Source organism: Chrysemys picta, chromosome 11, assembly GCF_011386835.1.
Source record: "Chrysemys picta bellii isolate R12L10 chromosome 11, ASM1138683v2, whole genome shotgun sequence".
Taxonomy (NCBI): Eukaryota; Metazoa; Chordata; order Testudines; family Emydidae; genus Chrysemys; species Chrysemys picta.
In genome coordinates, this window is record NC_088801.1 from 35,949,456 (window position 1) to 35,976,718 (window position 27,263).

The window sequence follows — 27,263 nt, forward strand, 5'->3', positions numbered from 1 at the left end:
ACAGAGAATCCACCATTTACACTAGCTTAAACCTGCAAGTGACCATGCTGCAGAGGAAGGCGAAAAAACCCCAGCCAATCTGACCCAGGGGAAAATTCCTTCCCAACCCCAAATATGGTGATCATTTAGATCCTAAGCATGTGGGCAAGACCCATCAGGCAGATATCTGGGAAAGAATTCTCTGTAGTAACTGAGACCCCCTCTCCATCTAGTGGTTGAAAAGAATAGCTTGAAAATGAGAACCAAGTATAAATGTTGCAGTGATGCCTTCCTGAGTCTGCAGACAGCCTCCGGCAGAGGAGAGAACAGCAGCCACTAAAGACAGAAAGGAATACACCTGGTCCTACCTCCATCCCTGAACAGACCAGGCTCCCACTGTCTGGAGAGGCCCTGGACTAGTTGGGGACGGCTTGGAGGACGCCTTGCTGAGCTCTGCTGGAATGGCTTCCCTTTGGTGGGGCTCATTTCCCACCCTGGACTCCCTTCCTCCACTCTGGCCTATTGGCTCCACAGGGCAGATTGAGAGAAAAAAGTGTTGTAATTCTTTCAAGTACAAACCACTTGTGTTACCAAATCAAATTATATTCACAGTGGATTGTGCACATTTTCATAACATGCTTGTCACTCTTCCATGTGGCGATAAGTAGTGAAATGCTTAACAATGTTGATATTTAAATTATTGTAATTGCGCATTTGAGACACCACCCTACTAAGATGAATGAGGTAGTTCACAATTGTCTGAAATTGTTTTGTCAGTTTATGCTCGGATCATGTTTTCATGATTTTCTTCACAAACATAAAGGCTCTGGGCTCACTTTTTTTTTTTTTAAATAAAAGCGCAGACCCTGGAAAACTAGGTGTCAGCTTTTTTAAAAAAAGAGTATGAAGTTGCCAGCTTGATGTGATTCTGTCAAATTAAAGCCCTGAACTGTAGACTCATTTTCTTGGCTTTAGCCAAGAATTAGGCTGCTGGATCATTTGAGGCATAGGATATTTCTTCACTGCCGAAAAAGGTAATTTTTTTTTTACAACAAGATAGCTAACATACATTAATTATCTTGCTGTAAAAACACCTTTTTGGCAGTGAAAACACAGCCATAGAGTGCCATAGCCCTCCTCATGCATTAGGGATACTCCCCTGGATTCTAATTTTGTTAAGAAAACTCCACAAATTAGTTGGTGTGGGGACTCAAGGAGACAGATTTTATAGATCAGGCTATCTAATGGCCTTCCTTCTGCTTCACCTATTTCTCTGTGTACTGAGGAATTGCTTCTCAGATCACACCAGTCTGCACTGGTGGCAGCTGAATCACTGAAAAGGGAATTTCTTATTTGAGAATTCTTTTCTGTGACTTAGTTACACCAATGCAGACTCCTGCCCTTTAGTAACAATAACATTAAGAGTACCGATGTGGTGTAATACCATTCCAAGTTACAACTCTGAAAATTCTCAAACCAGTAATGAGAAAGAGGGAGGGAGGAAGGGAGAAGGAATCATCCTGCTGGAAAGCATGGAAATCCTTGGTTCCTACTAATTATCATCTGCCTATATGATACGACAGAGAAATATTAGCCATTGATGCACTGGTATTACTGAGTCACAGACAAAAATTACCAGGTAAGAATTGCTCTTTTAATGACAAAAAATGGGGAAAAATTGCTTTTTACTATTACATATAAGCAATAAGAGGTATATGAAGAGTAATCACTTACTACTTGAAGTAAAGAAAGATACCCAAATCCTACATTATCAAAGTTTACTTTCACGTTTTTCCATCGGGCAGTTTCATTGTTTTTTATGAGTTCCTCGCACTGACTAAAATTGTTGATTCTGTCGACTTCAAACCTTTCATCAGTTGTGGTGTTAACACAGTAGTAGAACTTCCCAGCAAACAGATTTACTCCCATGATGCTGAAAATTAGCCAGAATATGAGACAAACGAGAAGCACGTTCATGATGGATGGAATTGCTCCTAAAAGGGCATTCACAACCACCTAGTACACAAATACAGAGGGGAAAAGAAAAGAGTGTAAGAGTATTTACGACAGTAAAATAATTACATTGTTTTACCAATGCTTAATCAATCAAAATTTTTATTAAAAAGCTAATACTAAAAATGTTAATGCAATATGTTAATGACAGTAGTGTTACTCTATTCTTTTAAATATTTAAAGTTACCCAGAAGAACAAAAAAAATTTGAGAAAAACTAAAATATCTAAATGAAGAACAAAATAGAAACCTGGTGGTAGTAAGATGAAGTCTTACATTGATGTGCTCTATAAAAAAAGAGAGATAAATGTTAAATATAAATACAGAAAATTAAAATAATCTAAAGATGCAATAAATTATAGTGTGGGCAAACTTAAAAATGATTGGTGGCATGTAGATTTGTTAAATATGCCTGTGAAATTAAAACTGAAAACACAATGCCCAAAATTTAAAAACCAAGAACTACATTAAAAGGATTAATCAAAATTTATATAAGATCTTTATTGCCTTATAGATCCATGCATTATTATTACAAAGATTAATTTCTTTGCATAGATAAGCAAGACAATTTTGCAATATGTGTTTATTTGAATCAACACAGTTTATTTCAAGCTCCAGTCTTGTTTCATTTATTGAGTTTAATTCAGTAAACTTATTTTAAATGAAACAATTTTTAAAAATCAGTGAATGAACAATTCCAAAATCTACAGAGGGAATTTGATAAAAGAAGAGATCAAAACAGCAAATGCAAAAGAGCACAGAGCTCTTTGAATAGACTAAACAGGGATTAAATTGACTATTAAAATACCTTTAAAAAAGTATCTTCCAAAATAATGCAGGGTTTTAGTTATCAATGAAAAGCTAGATTTCTGTCCTGCAAAGCAGTTGCTGGATGGGGGGAAGGGGGAACTTCCTTTGGGAGGAATACATTTGATTTACCACATGAAATATTATTAATTGCTTACAGTAGGTCTTGTTTATTATTGCAGCAATCCTTAACAAATCATCCAGCAAGTTATCATCCAGAAAATTTGTCCTAGGCTTTGTCTACATGACAAAGTTTTACCAGCATAGCTATTTTGGTTAGGAGTGTGAAAAAAATCATACTCCCTAGATAACAAAGCTATGCCAACAAAAGCCCTGCTGTAGATTCAGTTATACCAGCAAAAGAGTACTTCGGCAGGATAACTAATGTTGTTCAGGGAGATGGTTTAACTTTACCAGCAAAGGAACTCCTTTGTCAGTATAAGCTGTGTCTCCACTAGGGGACTTTGCCAGCATAACTATACCGGTATAGCTATGCGGGCAAAGCATTAGTGGTGTACACACACCCCTAATCACCACCAGCATGTAATGTAGTAGGACAGGGGGAAACTGATGACTGGCTCCTTCCCCTTCTCCTCCTTTGAAGCTCCGAAGCTCCACAGATGACAGAACTCTCTGCCTCTTGAGGATGAAGTCCTGCAGGGCTTTAAAGACACAGCACTAATCATCTGTGATTTTTAACTCACCCAGTGAGTAGATTTTGCTGGGGGATATAGGGTGATATCCTTGATTTATCTAAGCAATATCAAGGTCACACAGGGTTTTCTTTCATTAATTTATAGCTTCTTGCCTATGCTATTCCCTGGAGGCAAGATGTCACAATAGTAATTTACAGTAGAAACATGAGGTTGGTTTTTCTAATATACAGTAAATAACTCATGTGCCTGTCAAAGCTACAAAAAAATTGTGGGGAGTGTGCTTGGCTACACAGCAGAGCAATCACTTCTCTCCTAGGTCTCTGATACTAAATCTACTGATTTATTGTTTATTTGTGATTTGTTTTGAACTCTGGTTTTGCCTCAGCACAGAATACCATATGGGACCTTGTAAGGAGCAGTTAAATCTTAATATATTAAACAACATTTAATATATGGGCCTGATTCTCAGTGATGCCATTCCTACAGTGGGGTGGGAATGGAATAGGCTGAGGAGGTAGTTTTAGCTGGCTTTAATCTACCTTTGCACTTCCTGTTTTCTGCTCCATGCAGGGGCCTTCCCAGCCCTCTGTGTAGGTAAGAGCAATCTCAGGGCTGCTCAAACTTACTCTCTGTTTCCCAGAGCCCCCTGTGAGTCCTGGGAAGCACAGTATAGCCATAGTACAGTACACTCCAGCTACACCCCTGCCAAGCCCCCAGTATGACCCCTATGCCACAGCCTAGGATCAAGACCAGTATAGAGCCCTTACATCAACTTTACACTAGCTGGGCAGGCCCCTGCATACTGGCTATTCTCAGGGGTCTTTTATGCCTGCTTTAAGGATTCTTTCCATTGACAGCACGGCATAAAGGGGCATTAATGAAACTGAGAATCCACCCAAATACTCAGTCAAAAGTTTAATTTTTAAAAGAGGAATGAATTTCTTCCTTAGTGGCTTCTACTCTTATTGGTAGCTTTAAGGGAAGTATGCTTGTGTTCTTAAGATTTCTATAATAGAAAATAAGAAGTTCCTACAAAAATGTCTGTATACTCCAATCAATATTTTCATTTAGTAAAAACACTGAAGGGGTGACAGTGAGGTTCTGGACACTGGAAGGCTATTCTCCAGAGACTGAGGAAAGGGCTGTAGGAGACAAGGATTTATTTATCCCATTCTGTAAGAAATGTAATTCGCTTGCTAACTAGGTTGATGAGATTGAGAATAAAATGAAAATTAGAAATGCGTGGAATTCATTTCAAGACTGCGTTGGTCTATGTCACTGTTTATCGCTACACGCTTATCTGAAATTCTAGATCAGCTGGTGCCTTTGACTTTATTTCTGAATGCAGAATCTCCAGGACATGTTATATTGCTCTTTACTCCTCCCTTTAAAATTTTATCTTTGTGAAGAAATCTGAAAACAGAGATATCAAGAGAGGAAGGTGGGGGTTATTTGCATGTCCTATATAAATTAGAAAGAATTGTTTTGTTTTATGAATGTAGTGGTTGTCTCAGGTACTGGATTAACAACAGATCCAGCTCAGGCACCAGAATATTAACAACAACAATTATTGTTATAAATAAATACATAATTATTGTTGAAGGAAATTGCTGTCCAGGTATCTCACATCTTCAATTGAGAGGACAATCCAGTCTCTCTATTCAAACTGCTAAAAAGGAAGACACTTGTTCTTGGAATTAGAACTAAATGAATTCTACCAACTCATTTCATATAGGTCACTGAATAACCATCAAATGGTAATAATTTTTGGTCACTACTGACCTGGATGCGAACTGGTGACCTAGAGATGAAAGGCTCTGTATCCTATTACCAACCCCTTGAGCTATCCAGGCCCCCTGGAAATATTTTTAAGAAAAGAAGAAAAGAAAATTAAACCTTTTAAATGAAGAAAATGAAACCTTTTGGCACCAGTAATGAGCCTTTGCCCTATCCTGCAAAGCTGTCAGACTGGATTCTTCATGCTGCTCCTATGCTTCTGGATCCACTTTTTAATTGCACCTTGTAAAGAGTTCTTTCACATATGCTATGGTAGTAACATGTAGAGCTGGAAACCATTGTTCTTAAATTTTGTCAGGAATGACTGAAATATACTAATATGAGGAGAATCTGGCCAGTGTCTTACATAACTCCTTCTATGTTAATATGTGTATGCACGACATGTTTTTGGTAGGAGGGCTGTAAAGTTTTAGATTTGCAGCCCAGTATTTATGAATGTCTTATGTGTAATTTGTGGACACTCCTACCACAGTCACTGCAAATGTAATGAAAAAAATAAGTTAAAAAGAGAAGTGAATATAGTGGAAGCTTCAAGTAACATTTCTTCATCACTTGAACAATTTAACAGAAAAAATAAATTGTCAACTTCTTCTTCTGAGGTACATTTTGCAATGGGTTAACAGTTTTGAAAAGTATACCTCCTATTAATGCTCTCTCTTCAGAACTAAATCAGACATCACACAGTTATAAAAAATGAGCTGGAGGGGACCATTGCAACACCTAAAGGAGATAGGAATCATAGAACCAGTATCCACAGAAGGGAATTTCCTACTTTATATTCCATATGCTTTGCCTTAAGCAAACAGAAGGCAATTCTGGACATCAAGTCTATAAGTAGATGTATGAGGAACAGCAAATTTAAAGTGAAAATTCTGGAATCACTAGCCTGAAAGAGCTCTTCACATCACAAGACAACACAGAAAGCTTTTGAAGATCTACTGCCAAGACAACTTAGAACCAAATTCTTACTTTTCCTGATTTTGAACCAATCAGAAGGATTAGGGATATACTTTCTATTGATAAAGGGTGATTTACTGGTATTAACATTATGAAGAACGATATCACAGATGACTGCCTTTTCAACAGAATACTGCTGAATTTTTCAGCAGAATTAATTTTAAAGGTGATTTTAGCTCCATGCAGTATATGAGAAGATCATAACATTCATAAAATCATAGAAATGTAGGGCTGGAAGGGACTCAAAACGTCATCTAGTCTAAACCCCTGCACTGAGGCAGGACCAAGTATACCATTCTTCTGCTTAAATCTATTTTAGGAGAAAGAAGTTCCTTGGAATAATTTGGAAATGTTGTAGAGAGCCATAAAAGTCTATCTTAAAAGTATTGCAGAATTTAGGAAGTCTTCTTCATTGTTTGTAATAAATTCATCCCACGGACTTAGTTATTATAATGAAATAATTTTAGAAAACAAAAATTATGCCAGGCATTTTACAAATTCAGTTGAAAAGAAATAGTTTCCTGCCTCAATGAAATTACAACCTAATTTTAATTGTGATGAGTGAGAACAATAAACAGGAGGGAGGAGAGGGATGAAGGAGGATGAGGGTTATAACAATAACATCATGTAATTACCCAGTTAAGGGGCATTATGTTGGTAGCTCAATTAAAAGGGCTTTGTTTTTCATTTAAAGCTAATAAATTAATCACTCGCTTCTTGTGGGCATATCCATTAATTTTATCAAAGTTACACCCAGTATGAATTTGAGCTAAGTAGTCTAGGGTAAGGAGGGGGGGAAGAGGGGGTACAACAGCAAGAAGAGATGAGAAGCAGTTGGGAAGCCTCCAAGTTCAAAATAGAACCATTCCAGCTTATTCAGCTCAGATAATGGTATTAGCATACACAATTATAAAAAACACATCCACTGAGAAAACTAATGTACTATCACTCTTTGACTAAACACTACAAGTTAAACATTTGCAAAAGACAAGCACCTTTTGGACTAGTGATACTGCAAGCTGTAATAGAATGCCAACTTTTTTTAAGGTTTCCCTAATAATAAATTCAAAAAAGGTTGTACAAAAATAATATTTTTGTCTGTTTTTTACCTCTTGATTCTCATTTCTCACATCTGAAAATTATCAGACTGGTTTTTCCTGAAGAAAATTAATCTTTTTCTTTAAAGAGACCATCACTGTTCTAGGTCTCATGCTCCCAATGGGAAACAGGATGGAAGTATCCCAGCTCAAAGCTTTCTGAGGAAGTATTAATTCCCATGTGATAACCAATAACCATGACTTGGTCAGGCCCCACTATCTGTTCCTGCTCTATTCCCTAGAGCTGTCCAGCCAGCTCTTTCTTGACTGTAGCTAGGCAAGGAGCTCCCATTTGGAGCTGTATCTGGGTTTCTAATACCACAGCTCAAGTTCCACCTTCCATATTGTACTATCAAAGTAATGGATATTCTTTGCTGATGTCCCTACCTTCCAGTCGGCCTCTAGTAAACTCAGTATGATTTACTGTGGTCTACATGTCCTTTGATTCTCCAGGCTATGTGCCCCTCTTGCTGGCTCTCTTCAGATGACACATTGCCTCTGCACAAGGACCAAAAGTAATAGTCTCCATGAGACAGCCATCTATCCTCCAATACACTCCTGCCAAAAATACTACTCTGAGGAGCTCTGCATTGAATCTTTTGATAATTTGCATATTTGAACAAGGATTTGGCGACTAAGTGTGGTGTGTACTGACTGAATTAATCTAGTCAGTCATGTGGGTTCCTGACAGAGGAACTATCTTTGGCACACTGTGTAGTTGTCCCATTGCTGATGAAAGTCAGATATCTTGGTAGGTGGAGCTAGCCTCAGCACCCCTACTGATGCAGATAGTGCCAAGTGTTAGTGTGGCCAATTATGACATCTGCTCTGGTACCCCTGAATCTCCTGGCACTCCATCAATCATAGAATCGTAGGACTGGAAGGGACCTCGAGAGGTCATCTAGTCCAGTCCCCTGAACTGATCAGGACTAAGTATTATCTAGACCATCCCTGATAGGTATTTGTCTAACCTGCTCTTAAAAATCTTCAATGGAGATTCCATAACGTCACTGGGCAATTTATTCCAGTGCTTAACCACCCTGACAGTTTTTCCTAATGTCCAACCTAAATCTCCCTTGCTGCAATACCCCATAATGAGTTATCTGAATGGGATCAAGGGATTGTCAGGATCCCAACATGGGCAGTCAGGACCAAGGGTCAGATCAGGGGCAAACCGTGAAGCTGGGAGTAGTGGAGGAGTTTGTAGTCAGGTTCCAAGCCAGGGTCGATACCAAAGGTCAGAGTCTGAGTCAGGTTTCAGGGTCCAGGTCAGGAGGCAAAATGCAAGTCAAGCCAAGGTTGAAGTCAGGAGTTCAGAAGCAGGGAGCAGAAATGGTCATGGCAGCTACAGGATATCCACATGGTTGCCTGGACACTCCCTGGAATGTCCCCTTGGGTTTATATGTGGGGAGCTAATCAAGACTCATGATGCTTCTGCCTGTCAGACTGCATGATCTGTGTCTACAGCAGGTTGTAGGGCCATGAAGCACAAGCTGGTTACAGCTGCTGCTGGGTACCAACATGGAAGACCAGCAGCCAGGTAGATCTCCCAGGCCTGGGTTCTAGACATGTGGGGTCTTACAGGGATGAGCCTGGACATGACTCTTTGGATTCTACTGATATATATCCACAGAGGGGAAAAAACCCGCAGTGACCCTGCCCTGGGGGACTCAAATTTCTTCCATTTTTTGCAGATGCTGGCTATCACTGCTGGTTCTGAGTTTGTCCCTGACCAGGAATCTTCAAAGGTTATGGTGTATAAGTAAATTGATCAGATCCCCCTATTAAAAAGACTGTGCTTCCTTATATCCTTTCTTTGATTAGCTGATCAAGTGTGGAAAATGCCTCTCTTCTCTATCACTATGTCCTTGGTAGAGAAAAAATACACCTTACCTGAGGACACCTCTGGCTGCTTTTTCTACTCCTCACATGAGAGAGTGAGACTATGGCCAGAGAAAGAAATAGCTGAACTCACAGAATTGTACCAAAGAAACCTTTGATACTGCAATCTTTTTATTGTTTTTTTGTTTTTTAAAGATTTAGCAATCTACAGCATTTAGCAGCAACAGGAGCAGCAGTTGTAGGGTACTTCCCTCAACCTCTTCATAAACTTTTTCCAAACACACATACAAAAAATATTTTTCAAAGGCTACAGAAGTACATCAGAAGCACACCAGGAAGCCTGCTAAACAACCACTGGATGATCAAGATGCTTAAGGATCACTCAAGGAAGATAAGGCCATTGCGGAGAAACTAAACGAATTCTTTCCATCGGTCTGCACAGCTGAGGATGTCAGGAAGATTCTCAGACCTGAGCCATTCTTTTCAAGTGACAAATCTTAGGAACTGTCCCAGACTGAGCCATCATTAAAGGCGGTTTTGGAACAAACTGATAAATTAAACAGTAATAAGTCACCAGGACCAGATGGTTTTCACCCAAGAGTCCTGAGGGAACTCAAATGTGAAATTGCAGAACTACAAACTGTGGTATGTAACCTATCTTTTAAATCAACTTCTGTACCAGATGACTGGTGGATAGCTAATGTGACTTTAAAAAGGCTCCGCAGGCAATCCTGGCTATTATAGGCAGTAAACCTAACTTTAGTACTAGGCAAATTGGTTGAAACTATAGTAAAGAACAAAATTACTAGACACATAGATGAACACAATTTGTTGGGGAAGAGTCAACATGGTTTTTGTAAAGGGAAGTCATGCCTCACCAATCTACTAGAATTCTTTGAGAAAGTCAACAAGCATGCGGACAAGGGTGATCCAGTGTATACAGTGTATTTTAATTTTCAGAAAGCCTTTGACAAGATCCCTCACCAAAGGCTCTTAAGCAAAGTAAGCTCTCATGGGATAAGAGGGAAAGTCCTCTCCTGGATCAGTAACTGGTTAAAAGATAGGAAACAAAGGGCTAAAAGATAAGAAACATATAAATGGTCAGTTTTCAGAACAGGGAGAGGTAAATACTGGTGGCCACCAGGAGTCTGTACGGGGACCAGTACTATTCAACATATTCATAAATGATCTGGAAAAACGGGTAAACAGTGAGGTGGCAACATTTGCAGATGATAGAAAACTACTCAAGATAGTTAAGCCCAAAGCAGACTGTGAAAAATTACAAAGGGATCTCAGGTATCAGAGGGGTAGCTGTGTTAGTCTGTATCCACAAAAACAATGAGGAGTCCAGTGACACCTTAAAGACTAACAGATTTATATGGGCATAAGCTTTCGTGGGTAAAAAACCCACTTCTTCTGATGCATGGGATCTCACAAAACTGGGTGACTGGGCAACAAAATGGCAGATGAAATTCAATGTTGATAAATGCAAAATAATGCACACTGGAAAACATAATCCCAACTATATAGATAAAATGATGGCGTCTAAATTAGCTGCTACCACTCAAGAAAGATATCTTGGAGTAATTTGTGGCTACTTCTCTGAAAACATCCACTCAATGTGCAGTGGCAGCCAAAAAAGTTGACAATGTTGGGAATCATTAGGAAAGAGATAGATAATAAGACAGAAAACATTATATTGCCTCTATATAAATCCATGGTACGCCCACATCTTGAATACTGCATGCAGATGTGGTTGCCCCATCTCAAAAAAGATATATCGGAATTGGAAAAGGTACAGAAAAGGGCAACAAAAAATATTAGGGGTATGGAACAGCTTTCATATGAGGAGAGATTAATAAGACTTGGACTTTTCAGCTTGGAAAAGAGATGACTAAGTGGGGATATGATAGAGGTCATATAGATAGATAAAATCATGACTGGCGTGGAGTAAATAAGTAAATAAGGAAGTGTTATTTACTCCTCTTCATAACACAAGAACTAGGGGTCACCAAATGAAATTAACAGGCAACAGGTTTAAAATAAACAAAAGGCAGTCAAACTGTGGATCTCTTTGCCAGAGGATGTTCTGAAGGCCAAGACTAACAGGATTCAAAAAAAGAACTAGATAAGTTCATGGAGCGTAGGTCCATCAATGCCTATTAGCTAGAATGGACAGGGATGCAAACCCATGCAAAACCAGACCCTTGTAGCAAGTTTCCCACTACAACCAACTTCCCATCATCTTTCTGTTGAGGGAAACTTTGGGCATTTTACTCATGATAGTCCCTGATCACGTTGATATATGGGACTTGAAGCATTATTGGGTGGAGAGATTTCTGAAAACCAAATCTTGTAGCCCTAGAATTTCCCTCTGCCCTTAAGAATGCTCCAGGATGATATATAGCACAAAATTTAATTCCTCATGGCAAAGTCAAATCAGTGCCATCAGGCAAAAGAAGGAAGGAGTTTTATTACAGACCCTCCCTACTGCCTAGAAAATCAGATGGGCTTTGGTAAGCACATGCACACAAGGATACTTCCCCTGCATCAAAGGTAACTTAGATGTAATATGAGAACAGCACTGCAATACTAATTTTGTATCTTTCTTTTTTGAGCAGGAATCAACCAGTGTTACTTGGCAGTGGTCGTGTCCTACCTATATATATTAGTAGTCCACATATTCTGCTTTTTGGACAATTGGTTGACCAAAGGCAGCACAATAAAACTGGCCTAAGAATCAGTTGTGTTGCCATAGGGGTGCTGGAATACAGCACTGGAATTCAAAATAAACTACACAAAGTACTATTTTGTCCCCTACAGACAAATGGAGTACAAGGGAGCCCTGGTGGATTCAGTTCAAAGCCTTCCTGCCCCAAGACAGGATCCAGGGCATCATAATTCTAGCAGAAAGAATTTTTCAGTGTCAGTGGTGACTGCTTGGCCCATGCTAGCAATTCTGAATCTCATAGATGTAAACTGTATTTATAGGACCCATAGCACGTCTCCACACAAAACCACTTCAATAGACCCAGATATCTCAACAGAAGCAAGCATCAAAGGAACTCCAACTTCACATCTGGGTAATGGATGATATCCAGGCCTCTGTGTCCTTGTTGCAAGCCAGAGACACTCTTCAACAGTACTTTTAAATTACACCAGCACTAGTTGAAGTTACCATGGATGGAATGGGAAGCCCACACAGAAGAAGTTCACAATCAGAACATTTAGTATCTCAGGAACAATAGCTACACAAAAATGTTCTGGAGATAAGGGAAGCCCTAAATGCACCCAACTTACAGAGGCCTGGTTTCCCAAATCTTATGTTCCTAATTCAAAGTGCAAGCAGGCCACCAGATTCTGTATAAAAAAGGAGGAAGATACTGGGTTGTTCCTCTTGTAACAGAAAGTTTGCAGGTGTGGGAAAAGGCTCTGTTTCACATGACATTGTCGGCCACTACTTGCCTAACAGGAAAGGGGAACATGACTGCAGACACACTGCAGTGATTAGTTACTTTATCTTCTCCCAGCTTACGGGTCTTCACCTTAACAGTCTGGTTCCTGACATGGTATAGGGCCCAGGGGCATGATGTGTCTCAGCACATCTTCAGTCTTCTTGGAAGTGTACCATAAAGACTTATAAATGCAAGTTGAAAAGCTCAATTTGGCTCAACAAGACAGGGTTCTGGAGGCCCAAACTGCCAGAGAAAATGGGCTCAGAGGTAGTCTCAGCACATCAGGTGACATTCCCAAGGGGGTCTCTGTGACCCAACCCATCACACCAAGTTTTAAGGTATAAAGTGGCATTACAAAAGTAATTTTGTATTCCAGCCAAAGGTGGTAGTGGTGGACCCTGTCTCTAATCAACTGCTCATCCGGACTATATTTTCCTTATGTTGTGATTCCTGCCTCCACAAACTAAGAAGTCCTTAATGTGAAGTAAATGCTTACAAAGTTGACCCAACTTTTTGTTTCATTTGACACCAATTTATTAGACCATCCCTAAAAGAACTAAGTCTAAATGGCTGTCTGATTGGTTGCATTTCTTACTGCAATGTCATAACAGACTTGGACATAAAGGGTTATGTCACAGGCAGGTTATCCTAGGCAGGTCAACTTCAGTAGCTCGCCTCAAGTCTGAGACATCCATGTGGTCTTCCTTGCACACTTGTACAAAATAATATTCCTCAGTTTCAACTGGTTCAGTCACTCAATATAGGGGTGCCCCAACACTGCTGGCCTTCAGAGTTTACTTCTTTTCATGATGTCTCTAAGTTAAGTAGGCAGATTTAAAAAGTTTGTTTTTCCCAGGAGACCACACATCTTTTAATCCTCTGTTTGTTTATGTCTCTTTAATGGCATTGTGATTACTTCATCCCTCCCACTTAATAAATTCCTCTTGATTAATAAATAATATTGGCCTATTTAGTACACTGCCTACTCAGTCTCCAAGATTAGGAATCCTGTAATGATCATATATTTGAAGAAGGGGAAAATATCTGTAATTATGCTTCTTTGAAGCTATCTCACATGATTCTTATTCCCCATCATTCCTCACAGTCTGGGGGGTTTGTTTTTGAATTTTTTAAATATCCATGGGGAAGTCTTGTGTATATAGGAAAATCCTGTGGATTCCTAGTAGTATGATATAAAGCAGAATCTTGTGGAAATGAGAATATAAGTATTTACCCCAAAAACTCTCTTGGATCCAGCAGATAAAAAGAAGAGAGCCACCCTGAGCAGACCTACCCACTTCTACTAGTGCCTGCACGAAAATCAATAACATTTCATCAATAGAATCAAAAGCAGCAGACAGAGCTAATAATATCAGTAAAGACACAGGATCTTCATCTATTTCCAGGACATCATCCACCAATGCGACCAATATATTTCCCCAGTCCCCAGGCCTGGACCCAGTTTGACAAGGAAAATAGAAATCCAAGGATCTAGATATTGAGAGTCATTTTTCTACAACCTTTTCAATAATCTTATGTAAAACTGGCCAGTTAGATACCCGATTATAATTGGTCAGGTTGGCAACATCAAATGATATATTCTTGTAACACTCATTCCTGGCTTCTTTAAGGGTAACCAGTCTCCCCCCACACTCCCAATGAAGTGCTGGCAATCTCCCCCAGAAATGGGCCTAACTCTTCCTCACTGGCTGCCACCAACGAGGTAGGATATGGGGTAGAGTTTGTGGAATGAAGTTCATCAGTGAGTTACACCAACTGAAACTCAAGAAAAGATACTGCTATGCCATGACCCTCACAAACATTACCCTTCCACTGGCAGTTCAGCCTGAATACAAATGATTTACAGTAGGGCTATCTATTAATTGCAGTTAACTCACGCAATTAACTCAAAAAATTAATCAAGATTAAAAAAAATAATCGCTATTAATCACAGTTTTAAAATGTATTAAATATTTTGGATGTTTTTCTACATTTTCATGTATATTGTATTCTGTGTTTTAATTGAAATCAAAGTGTATATTATTTTGTATTACAAATATTTGCACTGTAAAAATGATAAACAAAAGAAATAGCATTTTTTAATTCATCTCATACAAGTACTGTAGTGCAATCTCTTTGTCGTGAAAGTGCAACTTACAAATGTAGATTTTTTTTGTTACATAACTGCACTCAAAAACAAAACAATGTAAAACTTCAGAGCCTACAAGTCCACTCAGTCCTACTTCTTGTTCAGCCCTCTTCTTATTTACACAATGTCACCAGAAAGTGAGAACAGTCATTTGCATGGCACTTTTGTACCTTGCATTGCAAGGTATTTACGTGCAGATATGCTAAACATTCGTATGCCTCTTCATGCTTTGACCACCATTCCAGAGGACATGCTTCCATGCTGATGACGCTCGTTAAAAAAATAATGTGTTAATTACATTTGTGACTGAACTCTTTGGGGAGAATTGTATGTCCCCTGCTCTGTTTTACCTGCATTCTGCCATATATTTCATGTGATGGCAGTCTCGGATAATGATCCAGCACATGTTGTTCATTTTAAGAACACTTTCACTGCAGATTTCACAAAATGCGAAGAAGGTACCAATGTGAGATTTCTAAAGATAGCTACAGCACTTGACCCAAGATTTAAGAATCTGAAGTGCCTTCCAAAATCTGAGAGGTATGAGGTGTGGACTTTGTTTTCAGAAGTCTTAAAAGAGCAACACTCTGATGTGGAAACTACAGAACCCAAACCACCAGAAAAAGGAAATCAACATTCTGCTGGTGGCATTTGACTCAGGTAATGAAAATAAACATGTATCAGTCCGCACTGTTTTGGATTGTTATAGAGCAGAACCCATCATCAGCATGGATACATGTCCCCTGGAATGATGGTTGAAGCACGAAGGGACAGATGAATTTTTAGCGCATCTTGCACATAAATATCTTGTGACGCTGGCTACAACAGGTGACACTGTAAACAAGAAGTGGGCAGCATTATCTCCTGCAAATGTGAACAAACTTGTTTGTCTGAGCAATTGGCTGAATAAGAAGTAGGACTGAGTGGACTTGAAGGCTCTAAAATTTTACATTGTTTTATTTTTGAATGCAGTTTTTTTGTACATAATTCTACACTTGTAAGTTCAACTTTCATGATAAAGAGATTGCACTACAATACTTGTATTAGGTGAATTGAAAAATACTATTTATTTTGTTTTTTTACAGTGCAAATACTTGTAATCAAAAATAAATATAAAGCAAGCACTGTACACTTTGTATTCTGTGTTGTAAGTGAAATCAGTATATTTGAAAATGTAGAAAACATCCAAAAATATTTTTAAATGGTATTCTATTATTGCTTAACAGTGCAATTAATCACAATTAATTTTTTTAATCGCTTGACAGTCCTAATTTACACATGAACATCCATACTCACATATATCAGTATGCATATTTTGTCCATTTTTAAGGATACACTATATATTTTAAAAATTAACTCTTTTTATGGGCCACTTTTATAATTCACTTCTATGGGGGGCTTCTTGCTTCCTAGACAATTTGAGAATAGGAAAAAAGTGTTCTTGGAACTGAGATCTTCTCAGCTACTGACACCTGACAAATAAGGTAGGAGTCTCACACTGAACTTTCGTTACTGAAGAAAGCCCCCAAACCTTTAAAGCTGGAAGACTTCCACCCTGTCTCACTCTGAAAACATGATACTAACTGGGAGTGAGCATGCTGTGAGAAGATATTTTCAAAGAAGAAGAATTACTACTTAGAAAGTTTATCTTAACTACTCCTTCCCCCTCCTCCCCCCGAATATAGAACTTATCTGGCAATCCAACCTACCACATTTTTATCCTACAATGGGACTTAAAAAAAAATAAGGGTGAGAGAAAGGGAGATGGATGTGTTGCTTTTTTCAGTTACCAATCCATGTTCTTCAAAAAACACATAGGCAATTATATAATTTTCCTACTGAGTGGAGTGGAATGGGTAGGAGAGTAGGTAGATAAATGATATGTCAGATGAGATTTAGGTAAGATATTAGGAAAAACTTACTAACTATAAAGACAAGTAAGTATTGGAACAGGTAGTTTTTAAGAAAAGGTTAGACAAACACCTATCAAGGATGATCTAGGTATAGTTGGTCCTGCCTCAGCATGAGGGTATGAACTACATGATCTCTTGAGGTCCCTCCCAGTCCTATATTTCTGATTCTATGTTTATGGAAAGTTTTTAATATCAAGAGAGCAGTTATAAACTGGAGTTGGAGGTGACAGAAAATGAAAATGAAATAGTTCCAGGAGGAAAAATACAATCTGGTTGGAAAGTGATTGAAGGGGGGGGGGGGGGTGAAGGTAGCAGCTTAGTAGTCCTCCACCTCTACCTCCTGAAGAACTTCTTGTAAGCATTTCTCTTATTTCTCTCCCAGTGGCAGTAATCATGATAGTTGTGTCTGTGTGCATGTGCTCTGTGCCCTGCTACTATCTGGCTGGATAATTCTTGAGAAAATAGCTCTCTGTGGTCTTTGTATCAACATCTTTGTGCTGTTTAACCTATAGGTGCTTGTTTTGAATTTGGTTTGCTCTGGGGTTTCTCTGCTAGAGACTCAGAGTGCTGAATGTACTGAGGAACTCCTAGAGTTTCCCAGGTATAGAGTGCACTCTGTGATGCTCCGACAGGGGATATTCTGGAGGGGAGTTTTAACAGCAGTGGATTGAGTGCCCACACCCATTGAAATTAGCAAAATAAATTAATTAAATCAGACTCCAAACCAAAAAAAGTCAAGTTATACAGTGCAGGATGATTTTGGTGGTCCCAGCATAAGCTAAGGATATAATGGGCATGAAGATCAATCTCCCCTCTCTCTGTTAGATGTAGTTCCCTCCAAAGGAGAGCTGAGGCCCACTGGTGGGCAGTGTGAGGACGACTGTCTTGCCGGGGTTCACACTACACTTCAGTTGTGGATGAATGGCTGGTTTTAGTCTGCCAGTCTGTCAATCAGGCAACCATCATACACATACTTTTTTTTAAAGAAAATAATTATAGCTATCTGGTGGAATCCACCTTTAAACAATTCATATCCCATAAGGTAAGGTATATCACTATGATATAAGTACTGGAGAGTTCCTTGTTTCCCTTTAATGTTCTCATGAACTCATTTTGCTATATAATTTTACTTTGATGCCAAGTGAAAGTATTCTGATCTTAATGGACTATTTGAACTACAATTATATAGCTAAAATTTAAAATACAACCATAGTCTGAAAAATGTCAGGACAGTTTGATGCATGGTCAAAAGTGGAGATGAACTTTCATTTTAGCAACTTGATCCTTCCATACCTGGTCCTGGCTTCCCTGAAGTGCAGAAAATAGGAAATGAGTAAGAAGAAAATGCAAGAGTCGAGACAGGATATGATTAAGATATGAGCAAAAACTTCAAAAAAGCAATCAAGGTAAGAATGAATCCTGTCAATGTTTCAGGGGTGAAATAGGCAGATACATAGACAAAAATGCGTTAGGGAACAGAAAGTTTGGGGTTTCAGATGAAGATTTATAACAAGATTTTCTACTTCTGGAGTAAAACTAGCATTGAGTTAAGGGAAGTATTAGCAGAGCCAAATATGAGACAAAGTTTATTACCTAGAAGTAGGAACTCAGAATTTAAAACATTCAGTATTAGAAAATTTTAGGGGTAATTAAGAGCCAACAAAGAAAAGACAGGCAGATAAATGAGAGACAGAAGGACCAGAGAATGAGCTGAGATAGATGAAAAGCAGAGTGTTAATGTGTATAACAGTGATGCTCAAGGTTGAAGCTAGAAAAAGAAGTCTCAGAGAAAGGGAAAATTGCTCCTTCCTCAGAAACAGTATAATCATTTTTATTTTTGCTAAACTGTTATGCCATTGAACCGGAACAATGGACTATGTATTCTGGAATCGTGCCTCTGTCAGTGATCTGTACCTAATACCTTCAGCGAAAAGCAAAAAACTTCCAAAAATCCCACAATGCACAAGATATTGTACAATACCTTATCATGGAAAAAATGTCTACCCAATCCCAACTGGTGGTCAGTTTATGCCTTAAAGTATGAGAACTGATGGCTCTTGTAAATATTTAATTTGGCTAGTGCAACTGCAGATGCTATTTTTATTCATATAATTTGCTAATCTCTTTTTGAATTTTACTAAACTGTTTGATTTAATAAGAACCTACAGTTCCCAGAGCAACCTTAACCCTGCTTTTTAATACATACTCATTACATGATTAAGTCTTTTTGAAGGAATAATATAGAAAAAATGTTTCTTTTACATCCTTTCCTACCCTATACACTATCTGCCAACCAGTATGTCAAATTGACTGAAGTTATATGATAATGTAATGAAAGACACTATTGTAAATGCACATGGAAAAGGAAACAAAATAACTAGTTGATGCAGGAAACCATATCGCAGAATTTCCTAATTTTTGTAAAAATACAATCTTACCATTACACTAATGTAGCTTTATTGATCTTAATTTATTTGCTTTTAATTTAAAAAAAATGGCAAAAAGAAAACACACAATGTATTTCAATAAGTATTTAATAAAAACCATGCTTATTTCAATTTATGATCCTCAAAAATGACTGAATGAATTTTCATTAAAATCCAATCAAACAAAAAACCTGATAAAAAACATGAGAAAATTCAGCTAGATAAGTTATTTCTTCAGAGAGTTATAAGCCATTCTTCTAACTGTAAAGTCAACTAGAATTACTGGCTGCTATGAGAATGATCACAGAGTACTACTATATTCATTTTGTGATTTTTGAAGACTTAGAGACAGAATCTTGACAGAGTTAATTTTTGTACATTTTTGTAATTGAAGAGTTGGTTCCTAAGATGCTGGGGTCCTGGTTGAGTGTTTAGAAATCTGGATTGGTAAATAAAATCAGATTTCTCAAAGAAAAAAACCCCAAATGATATAACTGTCTGATCAACAACATATTATAGATAGACAGATTTCCAACAAATTCATAATCTAAATGGAAGGGGAAACTTATACAACTGTTGATTGGTTCAAACTTAGAATACAAAGACCTCAAAGGTGACAAAAATACTCAGTTAAAACTAATGCAGTTTAACTTGATGCATCATTCATACTGGAACCATCAAAAGTAAACTGATTAAACCTGGAAGACTCTGGGCTATTCCAGGGATGTTCTCATCCATCTGGTGATCTCACACTTATGTTCTAGAGCTGTATTCAAATAATTGTGTTTTGAAAGGATATGACAATGAATGCATATTTTTAAATCAGTGATGTGCCTCCCGTGTAATGTTTCTAAACTTCAAGGATTGACAAAAGACAAAATTACATAAGATTGTTATTGGCATTTTAACTGCTAAGAATATCTTCATAAGAACAAGGAAAATTTCCATATCTAACAGAGACAGGCTCCTGTAAGAAAAATTCCAGATTGTAGAAAGATAATGATAAGATTGAAAATACTTCAGGACCTATTGGCAATATCTCATCAGAGGCCCTAATTCTTCCTATCATACTTTCTATCTTGTTTCCCCCCCGCCTTTATCTCTTCTGTTCTATGAAGGGTAAGATGATTTTATGAGTTATGTTTAAAAAAAGAAATGTGATGTCTCAGTTTTAGAAATGTGATCTGTGTGCTTATGATGAGTTCTTTCAGTAAACTGATCCATTTTTTCGGTGTATGCATTTTAAAAAACTCCAGCAAACATGAAATTAAATAATATAGAGAGACTGACTATAGGATTATCTATTCTTGTGAATATTCAAATCATAGCACTGTGTGTGCTGACTGTAAATAAAGTAATATACTGTGTACGCTCTGCATACCACTTTAAAATGTTCATAACTGCAGACCAAATATCTTCGAACAATGCAAAGCACACATCCTCTTTCAGGACTACATAGATGACAGATTAGAAGTTTAACTCAAACCTGCTTGTGATAGAGCCAAGTGAAAAAAAGAGCATCTAAAAATGTCTTAAGCACTGACAAACTTTCCTCCTGCAACACTAGCTCTGATAACTCAAAATAGCTAAACTGATTTTCACTAAGGTTTCCACAGAAATTTATTTCTCTGGTGAGATCAAACATGAAAAATTTCAATCCCAAAGGTATTTTTTGGGAAAGGTCAAAGCAATTAAAAAGAGGGGTGTAGAATGGAAGTATCAACTATAATAATGTTATTGGGACACTCAAATTAGAACACTCCCCTCTGGCCCCACTCCATGTAGTAATTAGACACAGTGAAAGGATTAAGGGTAGCAAAGGGGAGAATACAGTACTCATAATAAAGGGTTGAGGGGAGGAACCAGCGCTCCACCCCATCCAAGTTGAAGAAAGATTATCCTATATGAAATAGAAATATATAATTTATTATTAATTAGGTATCTGTAATGACCGAAACACTTGGTGTTACGCTTTATAACTTAGCGGTATGTGATACTGTCAATTTTCTTTTAAGTCTAGAGTGCTCTTGACAAATAAGGTGTTCAAGCCTCAACATCATTTCCCTGGTAAGGGAATCTCAGAAATATCTTTTGAATTTTAGGAGTATATTTAAGACATCAATTACTGTTATTTAATTTTACATGTTGAGAAATTGGACTGGAAATTTGAAATACGGTAAATGTTTAAAGCCATCAGCGAGAAATGTGCATAAAACATGCAAAACTGAAAGTGCAATGTGGATAATTTTTAAAAATTGTCTTCTGCTTGCTACTACTTTTCTAATGCAGAAATCAAGCCCGGCACAACATGCTTTATTCATTGAAGCTACACACAAACACATGCATTATTATTACCTAAACCAATTAGACAAAGCAATGTATATTTGATTTTCCACATCTAAAATAGCATACAAATTCAGAACTAGTGCAAGAGCATTATGTTACAAAGAGTAATAAAAAACTTAACATAAAAGCAATGGGTATATTCAAATCTTAGTTTGCAGGTAATCATCATTAATCTACATGCATTGAGATGTGAACATAACCCTAAATCTGTGACTGAGATTTAATTTAAATGAAAGCAATTCTTTACTTTGCCTTCCAGCATCTGGGTGGAGTTAGGGTTTTTTTGAAGTTCATTGGTTTGAAGTATTAAACACTTCTCAGAATACAATGCAACAACAGAATCCTATTTCAGATGTTCTTATTCTGGCAAAACTCATTCCTGTGCATGGGGCTAGCACAGTCTATGGAACACTTCAGACCTATATTTACCTAAATGGCTCACAGGCCTTGTGCCAGCCCTCTGCACAAGGAATAATATTTGCAACAGAGAATAACCAAGTTAATATATAACCATATCATAGACAAATATTAGTGAACAGTGAAATGTATACATTAGAACCAACAGAACGGATTGGATTCATTAGGATTTTACTGACTTGGTAAAAGGTTGAAAAAGCACTTTTTGTTGAAATTTTCACACTCTCCCAATTCACTAAAATAGAAAACAGGACATTCCTAAAAATAGGATCATAATCTAAACTAGATTTCTGATATCAGATTTAAATTGGCACAGTTCCAGTAAAATCAATGGGACCATACCAATTTACACCAGCTGAGAACCTGTTAACAGTCTCTTATTTACAGAGGCGTTGAGGAATAAATTTCATTCCTTTCCAGAAAATACTCTGCATCTTTTTGAAGGTGGTGAAAAATCTTAAAACGAAAAAGACACTTGCTGAATCAAAAATCAGCCAGTTTTGCCACAGCTCATTGTAGGTATATGCAATGCAAGAAAGCAAAGAGGTTTAATTTCTCCCCCCAAATTAACTATTTCCTGCAAGCAGACAAAAGAAACACTGGAGTACTTGACCCAGCTCTTAGCCTATCACATTTGGCTAATTTATCAATTCACAAATTTATAATTTTAAGGACTTTGTTAAATTAAGACATGGTCATCTGAAACTGAAATTCATGAATCTAGTCATGTTTGAGTTAATAGTTTTTTCTTGTGAAGTCTGAAGTAAAGATATGTAACATGATGGATACAATTTGAGGACCTCAATTCTAACTATCTGAATTTGATTTCATGATACTAGTGTGGAGTTACCGTATATCTAAATACAATTTAGACAGTACATTGCAAACTGTCTATTTTACTAAATTAGATCTGATTTTGACATTATCAGAAAGCTGCTTCCGCTGATGTTTCCATGAAGTGGAAAAATCATTCTCTTAAAATTAAATAGATTTCAATGACATGCACATTGGGCTAGTTTGTATTCAGCAGCTAGAAGGAACAGAAAATAGTAGACAAAGGAAACGCTAAGTAAAAAGAGACCATTTCTTGTGTGAGATGGAGAACAGTGATTCTAGCTTACTCAAAATAGGAACTAAATATAATGTGTGTGTAGTACTGAATAACTGGATTTTTCCTGGAGTCAACAGAATAGTTATTTTACAATAAATTATCTCATCAAGAAAAATAATCCTGAAAAATAATTCATATTTTTTCTCATGTGTCCGTCAGCCACTGACAGAAATAGATGTAAAACTACTAACTGGGCCAAATTCAACGCTGGTGCGATCGAGTGAACTTCAACAGTTACAACAACGCTGAATTTGGAGCTTTATTTTTAATGAAAATATAAAAGATCTGAATTTGTAACAAGGAAGGTACTTTTTTAAACTGGTGCTGAATCAGATTCTTGTAGAAACCTTGTGGTATGTTTATCAGCACCAAATTGTACAAAATCCATTCATCTTGAACTCAATTTTAGAAAATCCGTTAAGAGTTAATATATTTATTTCACTGATTATTTCTGTATCCTTAAAGAAAAACTCCTGAGATTGGCTAGAAAGTAAAGTAACTGGAATGAACACAACTAAAGTATGATATTGCATATGGATTTAGGTGAGCCGATAAAGCCTTTTGCTTATCTTTTAGATACTCAGTAGATAGGAGGATAGTACAGCCTTTCTGCATGGATTTGTCATTCCTTATTCTGCATGCATTGTTTCTTTTTAGGCATGCATTATTTCAGGTTCTTTCATTTTGTCTTACCCGCATCCCTTCAAATCGTGACAAGGCTCTCAGAGGTCTCAAAGCTCTTAGTGTCCTAAGGGACTTAATGGCACCAAGTTCCGAGTAACCTAATGCATTCGCTGTTAAGCTAACCAAGGAGACCTACATAAAAAACAAAAAAGCAAAAATTACTCATTTTGTACATACCACTATATATCCCATAGATGTGCATTACAGCCTTCTCAAGTAGAATCTAAGTTGGAGTACTTTCTTCAGAAATCTTTCTGTGGCCTGGAGAAAATCTTTTAAATTAAGGAAAAAAGTAGGAGAAAAAGGAAGGAGTAGCATAAAGGAATTAAAGGAGAAATAGGGGAATAATGCCATAATATACCCATTGATGAATACTGGCTGATACAAGGAAGCATAAATATTTTGTATTCTCATATCTTGTTTGTGATACACTAAGATTTGAAGGAAAACAAAAATTCTCATACACAAAAAAATCCCTACAGAGGAAATTAAAGTGAATCTACACTGTTTGTCAGTCTAGGTACTGATCTTACTCTTACACATTAAAATTTTTAGAACATTCTTTGAGCCATTATAGTGTTGATAATGGCCATTTGATTGTATTTGAGAGCCACAGTCAATAGGGAAATGATAAAAATCTGTTCAGAATTTACAATATTATTGATCAACAGCTGATGAAGCAAGAATGATCCTCTGTAAATTGGTATGAAAGATCAGTCCCACAGCTGATTCACTTCTTTTCACTGACCATTCATTCTCCCTGACTTGCTCACTTTCCATGCTCTATAGGTTGACATGATCATGGCTTACCTGCTGGGTGCCTGCGGTGGCAATGGTAGATTTGTTTATTCTTGTTTGGAAGATATGAACTGATTGGGGAACGTTTTGGGGCGGAGATTTGAAGTGTTTGTGCCTAGGATAAGATCATAGCAAAAGGCTATAGTCTGAAAGAGTGGTCTGAGGGCAGAAGGAGCTGGGCTGAATTACCTAAATTTACTAGCAATGGTTAAAACCCATCAGTAAGCCCACAAATCTTGGTGACGTGGTGCCTCTGCCGCCACCATAAGTGCTCCCATCCATTCCCTCACTCACTCTAAAATTATGGATTTGATATCTCCCTTTCTAGCGAAGAGGATGGATTTGTGGGGGGTCAGATACTATCTTGTAAGGACTGGAGATCATGACCACCATATGGTCTGAGCCCTTCGGGTCTTTGTTCTAACTCTTATACAAAGACTGATGTGGAGGTTGCCTGAATCAAGGCCAGGTCAGTTTCCCCAGGATAATGATGTAGATGAACTTTTTAACTCTCGTTTGAAATCTACCCCTAGATTGTCAGATCTTTTTGATGGATCTGCTGAATCAAATGCAAACTTTTCATCACACACTGCCCCTGGTCATGAACAATGTATAAGGCTGGGAAAGCTTATTGGTAAAATGTTTAATGACATTTCTGAAATCAAAAAATCTTAACTGATTTCAAGGTCATGCTGGGGGGCCTATGGCAGATACAGCAAGAGTTTAAATACACTAAGGAAAATTGTTTATCAATTTGTGTGTTTTCAGTAGCTACAAAGCTGAATAGTGGGCTTGATCTCCCTCCTGCACATAATCAGAGCAGTGGGTCTGAGGTAGGAGTTTTGGGTAATGATATTGAAATAGTATTTTATTCCTGTATCCCCTTCTGCCATACCCCTTTCCAGGCATGTGTCCTCTGAGCCCATGCTCAGGGTTCTAGATATTCATTCTTGCCTGGATAAAAGCTCATTGTCTGAAGACGAACTTGATGAACAATCAACAGACACATAGTCTTCCTTCTCAGAGCAACTCTCAACACAATCTGACACAAAGTCACTATCATCAAAAATCATTTTTATAAGGTCAGAAATAGAATATTGTGCCCATTTGTTCGCCATCTTGAATTGTGCAACACAAAAAATCCCCTTAAGAGTCTCCTGAGTCTGCAGTATTTGGAGCACAATAACTAGACAGAAAAGCCTCTTACAAGTGTCAAGCAAAGATATCCAGCATCAGTCCACTCTGTTGAGAATACCTAACAAGCCCAGATTTGAAGGAACCAACATCCTTGAAGTACCTTCTACCTTAGGATGACTGTATGCAGCAACCACCGTCACTGCAAGGCATTATCAATTAGCATACGCACGGTCCTAAAACAGCCTTCTTGGATGGTCACTAGTTCATGACTTATCGTAACACACATGTTCATGGGGTACAATATTATCCCACAAACGCATTATCAGTTAACATATGCAAATTAAATTTATGTAAAAAAATCCCAGCTTGCTTACCGAGGAAGACATACTTACCACTATTAGAATACAAGATACTCTCACTAGAAGCAAAGGTGTACATAGAACTAAAAACCCAGGATAACAGTGCAACACATTTGTACCCCACATACAAAATGTTTTCAATCTAAAATTAATTTTTTTTGCTGAATTGTGTGTATGTGCTTAGGTGACAACGCCCTAAAACAGCATAGTTGGAGGGCCACTAGTTCATAAGTAATTGCAACATATATGCTTGCAGGATGAGGGCTAGTGTACTTTAATGTATTAAATTAACCTATTAATATATAATGCTGTAAATAACACAGGATCAATAAATAAAGGATTGATCTCTCCTGCCCATGATCCATCATAGCATAACACAGCATAGCACAGCAGGATTGGAAAAGTTAGCAACCCTGGAAGGGAAGAATTAACTCATCTTGCCTAATTTCAAACACAGACATCATGAGTTCGATGATGGATTTGGACTGAAGGGCTTATTGACGTTGCTGCACCTGTACTACAGGTGTAGTCTTTGTTCCCTACATAGCCGCTCTGTAGCTACATGCTGGCACTTGTGCAATGGAAGTTCAGATATCGAATGTTTTTATTTTTAGGAAAGTATGTTAATATCTTTTCTGTTCTGTTCCACTGAAGTCAGTGCAAAACTCCCATTTACTTCAATAGAGCTAGGACTTCACCCACAATGATCATAATCAACTTTATTAAAAATATAACATGTTGTGCAGGTTCAAAAAAATGGCAAAAAGCGGGGCGGGAGGTAGAATATTTCCTTCTATATTGCAGCAATATGGCTTCAGTGTTCTCCAGTATCTCATTTTACTCTGAGTAAGGAATGCATCAAGAAGGCTTTCATTTTCCCACAGCACTAATTAAGGATTTTGGACAAATTTAAGAGGAGATCTAGGATTTCACAATCTATTACATTGTAAGATGTAGCTCCTTCATATGTTGTAACTGCATGCCCAATCCATTTAGCAGCTGTGCACATCCTAAGCAATTACTTCATAGCCCTTGGAATTTGGTGGATGTGCTATCATCATCTAAAGGTTTTGATGCTACTCAATGGTCAGAAGGTGTGTTAAAGAGCATTTCAGACTGCATTTTCCTTTCCCCTGTGATGTATATACATTATAGATGACTGAATCATTAGTCTGTACTCAGAATAAACGGATGCTTTTAAATGGTCATGTAACAGCAATTATATCAAATACAAGTTGAAATATTATTAAAATATTAATAACAACAAATGCAAATTCTAACCACTCAACTTGCACAATATCAAAAAGTAGGAAAAAGTATA

General features: G+C 37.6%; 1 protein-coding gene across 3 annotated transcripts in view; it reads right to left on the reverse strand.

Moving 5' to 3' along the window:
- LOC101943653 (sodium channel protein type 1 subunit alpha) overlaps positions 1 to 27,263 on the reverse strand; it is a 174,234-nt gene that overhangs the window by 18,250 nt on the left and 128,721 nt on the right. For all 3 annotated transcript variants that reach the window (XM_065561790.1, XM_065561789.1, XM_008178427.4), the window contains 2 exons: positions 23,658 to 23,780; positions 1,714 to 1,995 (listed from right to left, as the gene is read on the reverse strand). In XM_065561790.1, the coding sequence (XP_065417862.1) occupies positions 1,714 to 1,995; positions 23,658 to 23,780 (405 nt within the window). The remainder of the gene's footprint in view (positions 1 to 1,713; positions 1,996 to 23,657; positions 23,781 to 27,263) is intronic.